The sequence below is a fragment of the Sapajus apella genome, unplaced genomic scaffold (assembly GCF_009761245.1).
Source record: "Sapajus apella isolate SASKATOON/1434 unplaced genomic scaffold, GSC_monkey_1.0 scaffold62, whole genome shotgun sequence".
Lineage (NCBI taxonomy): Eukaryota > Metazoa > Chordata > Mammalia > Primates > Cebidae > Sapajus > Sapajus apella.
Window position 1 is genome coordinate 802,064 of NW_022437002.1, and position 6,875 is coordinate 808,938.

Below are 6,875 nucleotides of genomic sequence, written 5' to 3' on the forward strand. Positions count from 1 at the left end.
CGCCACCATGCCCAGCTGATGTTTTGTATTTTTAGTAGAGACGGGGTTTCACATGTTGACCAGGATAGTCTCGATCTCTTGACTTCGTGATCCACCCGCCTCGGCCTCCCAAAGTGCTGGGATTACAGGCTTGAGCCACCAAGCCTGGCTGTATTTTTTTTTTTTTTCTGAGACGGAGTCTTGCTCTATCACCCAGGCTGCAGTGCAGTGGCTCAACTAGCCTTATTGTAACCTCTGCCTCCCAGGTTCAAGTGATTTTCCTGCCTCAGCCTCCAGAATAGCTGGGATTACAGGCGCGTGCTACCACACCAGCTAATTTTTGTATTTTTAGTAGAGACGGGATTTCACCATGTTGGTCAGACTGGTCTTGAACACCTGACCTCGTGGTCCACCCGCCTTAGCCTCCCAAAGTGCTGGGATTACAGGTGTGAGCCACTGTGTCTGGCCAAGGATGTATTATTTTAAGAGATTTTTCACATAATGGTCAGTTTAGGATGAGTTTAACAATCTTATTTGAAGGAGTGTTTCTCATGTTTATCACAATCCTCATTCCCTGAATAGCCATTTATTGGGTGCTTTGCCATGTTCCAGTCAATAAACTACATGGTGGGCATACAAAATTGAATAAATGAGTAAAACATACTCTGTGCTGTTGGGGACCTCTTAGCCTGTGCTCACGGGGAGACAGACAGATAAACAATCATTTATTATCAGTGATAGGTATTATGACAAAACCCAAAGTACATCTGGGTCACAAAGGAGGAAGTAAGTGATTATACTGAAGGGACTGGGAGGGACAGAAAAGCATCCTAGAGGCTACTTATTAAAAGACAGATAGGAGACAGGTGCAGTGGCTCATGCTTGTAATCGCAGCATTTTGGGAGGCAGAGGCAGGAGGATCAGCTGAGTGCACGAGTTCAAGACCAGCCTGGGTCACATAGGAATACTGACCCTGTCTCTATAAAAAAAAATACAAAGATTGGCTGGGTGCATGGCTCACGCCTGTAATCCCAGCACTTTGGGAGGCTGAGGTGGGCGGATGACGATGTCAAGATCGAGACCATCCTGGCCAACATGGTGAAACCCCATCTCTACTAAAAACAAAAATTAGCTGGGCGTGGTGGCATCCGCCTGTAGTCCCAGGTACTAGGAAAGCTGAGGCAGGAGAATTACTTGAACCCAGGAAGCGGAGATTGCAGTGAGTTGAGATTGCGCCACTATACTCCAGCCTGGCGCCTGGCAACAGAACAAGACTCTGTCTCAAAAAAAAAAAAAAATACAAAAATTAGCCACATATGGTGTCACATGCGTGCAGTCCCAGCTACTCAAGAGGCTGAGGTAGAGGATTGCTTGAGCCAGGGAGGTTAGGGCTGCAGTGAACTATGATCACACCACTGCATTCTAGCCTGGGCAACAGAGCAAGACCCTGTCTAAAAAAAAAAAAAAAAAAAAGACAGGTGGAGAAGAATGTTCTGGGAAGGGGCAGAAGTCAGAGAAAGATAGAAGATATAAGAAGATGAGCCAGGTGCAGTGGCTCATGCTTGTAATCCCAGCACTTTGGTAGGGCAAGGTGAACAGATCATGAGGTCAGGAGTTTGAGACCAGCCTGTCCAATATGATGAAACCCCGTTTCTACTAAAAAATATAAAATTAGCCAGGCGTGGTGGTGCCCGCCTATAGTCCCAGCTACTCAGGAGGCTGAGGCAGGAGAATTGCTTGAACCCGGGAGGCAAAGGCTGCAGTGAGCCAAGATCGTGCCACTGCACTCCAGCCTGGTCAACAATGAGACTCTGTCTCAAAAAAAAAAAAAAGATGTCACTTTTGGGAACCACAAATAGCTTGGTAGTGCTGAAACTTGGATTTTAAGGTGAGATTTGGGAAGAGTTGAAACTAGGGGCCAGATATTGAAGAGGCTTAAGTATCATATAAAGGATTTGGAGCTTTACGAGGAGAGAGGGTGTTTGAGGGATTTTAAAGAGGAAATCACATAATCAATCTGGTGAGAATGTAGAAGATTAATTAGTTGCAAGGATACTAGTCTAGAAATGTTGAGGCCTGAGTTAAGGCAAGTAGCAGTAGACATAGAGACAGGAAGGATGGATAGTGTTAAAGTGATGCATCCAGCAGGATTTGGTGACCGACTATATGGAGTTGAGAAGAAGGAAAAAAAACAAATCAAGTGTAATTCCTAGATTTCTGCCTACAGTGTGCTGGGTGGTGCCATTAACAAGGGAAGGTGCCATTAACAGTATAGGAAGAAGAGTAATTTGAGGATGGGTGGGAAAAGGAAGAGAATTTAGTGGTTATTTTAGACTTAATGAATTCGACAAAGTCCTCTGGGACTTCCAAATGTATTTATTCATTTAGCAGTTGGCTATGTCTGGATGTGAAATTCAGAAGGGAGGTCTGAGCTAGAGGTGTCACTGTGGAGGTAGATAGTCATTGATACAGAAAAGATTATTCAAGCAGTGCTTTCAAGTAACAAGATGCAATAATTAGCACATAGGTTTATTATAGAAATTAAAGGATGTTGATGTATCAAGTTACGTTATCCGAGCCCATCTTGGAGAGATCTATATTATATAACCTCTAAGTGGTGCCTCTAGTCATTCCTAGTTACGTTGGCTATAGTTTCTCTCTTACTTTTCTCCCATTAGGCTTAGCCCATGTCAGTAGCTTGGTACCTTAAAAGATGCTAATATGAGCTGGGCGTGGTGGCTCACTCATGTAATCCTAGCACTTTGGGAAGCCGAGGCGGGTGGATCACCTGAGGTCAGAGGTTCAAGACCAGCCTAGCCAACGTTGTGAAACTTTGTCTGTACTGAAAATACAAAAATTAGCCGGGAGTGGTGGCACACATGTAGTCCCAGCTACTTGGGAGACTAAGGCAGGGGAATGCCTTGAACCTAGGAGTCAGAGGTTGCAGTGAGCCAAGATCGTGCCACTACACTTCAGCCTGGGCAACAGAATAAGACTCTCTCAAAAAAAAAAAAAAAAAAAAGATACAAAAAAAAAATACGCCCTCTCCTCCACCCCCAGCAAAATATACATTTTCCAACAAGGGACATCAGCTTTTTAGTCAGTATGGTTCTTCCTGTCTCAAACTATCTGCTGGTATTGCTTTTTAGTCTTCTCAGGCTAATTCCATAATATGAATTAATTGTGTACTTGAAGCAATACTGTGTTACGAGCATTTAAAGTTTTTTTTTTTTTTTTTTTTGAGACATAGTTTTGCTCTTCTTGCCAAGGCTGGAGTTCAGTGGCATAATCTCAGCTCACAGCAACCTCTGCCTCACGGATTCAGTTGATTCTCCTGCCTCAGCCTCCCGAGTAGCTGAGATTATAGGCACCCGCCACCACACCCAGCTAATGTTTTGCATTTTTAGTAGAAACGGGGTTTTGCCATGTTGGCCAAGCTAGTGTTGAACTCCTGACCTTAGGTGATCTGCCCACTGTGACCTCCCAAAGTGCTGGGATTACAGGCATGAGCCACCATGCCTGGCCCATTTAAATCTGTGAAAGGAGCAGACATTTATTTTTATTGTTTCTTCTCAAAGTGAAAGTAGCTCTTTGTAAATGTCCTAGAGAAATGTGGTAGCTTTCTGTTCACCCTTTGCAAGTAAAAAGCATGGATCGTTCCACTACTGACATTTAAAAAATAAATTTATGAAGGGAAAACTCTGGTGTAATACAGTAGTAAGTGATGGTGTAAATAAATAAGTAGCAAGAATTACTTTCTTTTGAGGTTAGGAGAGTTGTTGATTGATTTCCATGGTAGAAGCTGCTAAGCAATCCTGGGAAGTTTGGAGTTTAAATACAGTGGGAAACAAGTCAGAGTTATAAAGTGTATCTATTTTATTTCTTTTGAGATAGATTAAAACAAATTTCTTAATCCCATGCTGTGAATATTAATTTTTTCATGATTTATGTAGTTTGTTTATCGATGGACACTTTTACAACAGGATATATGAAGCCGGGTCGGAGAACAACACAGCAGTTGTAGCAGTAGAAACGCACACGATACACAAAATTGAAGAAGGGATTGGTAAGGTTTTTTTTGTTGTTGTTGTTGTTGTTATTCTAATACCTTTGACCTTAGCTTCCTTGGTCAAGTTTTCTTGCCATCTGTACCTTATGTTTTTCTCCCATCCCAGTGTGCCCTTACCAGTACTACAGCCCTCAATTTGATGGTGGTACTTCTAGAGAAACCACTCCCTAAGATGCTAGGGTCGTCAATTGGTTGGTTAACATCAGTTTGGAAGGGTAACTGAAAAGACTTTTTATCTATAAAAATACCACATAGAGGCCAAGCGCGGTGGCTCACGCCTGTGATCCCAGCACTTTGGGAGGCTGAGGCAGGCGAATCATGAAGTCAGGAGTTCAAGACCCGCCTGGCCAACATGGTGAAACCCCGTCTCTACTAAGAATACAAAAATTAGCAGCCCTGGTGGCTCACACCTGTAATCCCAGCTACTTGGGAGGCTAAGGTAGGAGACTTGCTTGAACTGGAACCAGGAGGTGGAGGTTGCAGTGAACTGAGATCGCGCCACTGCACTCCAGCCTGGGCTACCGAGCAAGACTCCATCTCAAAAAAAAAAAAAAAAAAAAAAAAAATCCCACTTAGAAATTGGAGCCTCAAAGTTGATCCCTGTCATTAAAGAAGTTGTTGATGATGACTGATGAGGTATTGACTAGAAGAAAACTGGAAAGAAACTTTGAAATTTAATAAAATTAAAAAAGAATTAAAAAAAAAAAAAAGAAACTTTGAAATTTAACAAACCTGAGTTTAAATCCCTATTCCTCACCTTTTAGTATGTCCTTGGGAAAGTCAGTTAGCCTTTTGGAGGCCCATATGCTTATATTGAACACTTAGGAAACAATAAATAAATAAATTAATTAATTTAAAAACCACCTATATTTGTCGAGGTACCTCATGCTTATAATCCCAGCACTTCGGGAGGCCGAGGTGGGTGGATCACTTGAGGTCAGGAGTTTGAGTATAGCCAGGCCAACATGGTGAAACCCTGTCTCCACCAAAAATACAAAAGTTATCCGGGCCTGGTGGTATGTGGTGTATGGCTGTAATCTCAGCTCTTGGAAGGGCAAGCCAGGATAATTCTTGAAACCTAGAGGCGGAGGTTGCAGTGAACCGAGATCGTGCCACTGCACTCCAGCCAGGGTGACAGAGTGAGACTCCATCTCACAAAAAATAAAATAAACAAACAAAAATGCACATACACACCTAGGAAACAATCACTGCCTCACAGGATTGTTGTAAGAACTAAATAAGATTTAAGTATGTAAAAGTATATAGTATAGTGTCTGGCATACTGTGGGAGCTTGGGAAGAGATAGCTGTTCAGCCAAACTTCTTCCAGAGGATTCTTAATACCAGAAAGATTGTGAAGTGTTAGTCCCTCAGAGGAACCAGGAGACTAGAGATTTTGAATTTAAGCTTTGGGGAAGAGTTGTTCGATAAATAACTGATTTTTTTTTCTGTTTTCAGATGCAGGCACTATAGAAGCAAATGAGGATATGGAAATTGCTTACCCCATAACTTGTGGGGAGAGCAAAGCCATCCTCCTCTGGAAGAAGTTTGTGTGTCCGGGAATAAACGTGAAGTGTGTCAAGGTAATCATCTTCTCTATGCTGAAGACAATTTTGAGACTCCTTGTTTTTAAAGGGCGATTTCAGTGCCTCCTTTTTCTCTTCTACTGTATCAGGGTTGTGTGTGTGTGTGTGTGTGTGTTGGGGGGGCTATTGTTCTAATGTGTCACAATAGAAAAAATAAGAACTTTGGGTTAGGTGTGGTGGTTCATACCAGTAATCCTAACACTTTAAGAGACCAAGGTGGTGGGAAGATCACTTGAGCCCGGAAGCTCAGGACCAACCTGGGCAACATATTGAGACATTGTTCTCTCTCTCTCTCTCTCTCTTTTTTTTTTTTTTTTTAAGACAGTGACTTCATGTGTTGCCCAGGGTGGAGTGCAGTGACATGATCTTGGGTCACTACAGCCTCAACCTCCTGGGTTCAGGTGATTCTCCCACCTCAGCCTCCTGTGTAGCTGGGACTACAGGTGTGCACCATTGTGCCTGGCTAATTTTTTGTAGAGATGGGGTTTTCATGTGTTGCCTGGGCTGGAAAATGTTGCATCTTAAAAAAAAAAAAATTGGCCAGGTGAGGTGGCTCATGCTGGTAATCCCAGCACTTAGGGAGGTTGCAGTGGGTGAATCACCTGAGGTCAAGAGTTCAATACCAGCCTGGGTAACATGGTGAAACTCCATCTCTACTAAAAATACAAAATTTAGCCAGTCATGGTGTCAGGTGCCTGTAGTCCCAGCTACTCTAGAGGCTGAGGTGTGAGAATCGCTTGAACCCAGGAGGTGGAGGTTGCAGTGAGCTAAGGTTGCGCTGTTGCACTCCAGTCTGGGTGACAGAGTGAGACTCTGTCTCGATAAAAAGAAAGGAAAAGAAAAGAATTACTAGATTGACTCGCCCAAAAAAAAAAATTGATAAAAATATAATTGCAGGCCGGGCGCAGTGGCTCATGCCTATAATCTGAGTACTTTGGGAGGCCGAGACGGGTGGATCATGAGGTTAGGAGTTCAAGACCAGACCAGCCTGGCCAAGATGGTGAAACCCTGTCTCTACTAAAAATAAAAAAAAATTGGCCGGGCGCGGTGGCTCACACCTGTAATCCCAGCACTTTGGGAGGCAGAGGCGGGTGGATCACGAGGTCAAGAGATCGAGACCATCCTGGTCAACATGGTGAAACCCCATCTCTACTAAAAATACAAAAAATTAGCTGGGCATGGTGGCGCATGCCTGTAATCCCAGCTACTCAGGAGGCTGAGGCAGGAGAATTGCCTGAACCC

At 43.4% G+C, this 6,875-nt stretch overlaps 1 protein-coding gene and 1 non-coding gene across 8 annotated transcripts in view; both read left to right on the plus strand.

Moving 5' to 3' along the window:
- Positions 1 to 6,875, plus strand: part of GMEB1 (glucocorticoid modulatory element binding protein 1) — a 51,001-nt gene that overhangs the window by 15,146 nt on the left and 28,980 nt on the right. For 4 of the 7 annotated variants that reach the window (XM_032246600.1, XM_032246603.1, XM_032246602.1 and 1 more), the window contains 2 exons: positions 3,933 to 4,045; positions 5,506 to 5,630. In XM_032246600.1, coding sequence (XP_032102491.1) covers positions 3,933 to 4,045; positions 5,506 to 5,630 — 238 coding nt within the window. The remainder of the gene's footprint in view (positions 1 to 3,932; positions 4,046 to 5,505; positions 5,631 to 6,875) is intronic. The other 3 variants (XM_032246604.1, XM_032246605.1, XM_032246606.1) reach the window with 2 other exon arrangements.
- LOC116529641 lies at positions 3,526 to 3,653 on the plus strand. The gene has a single exon (XR_004259578.1).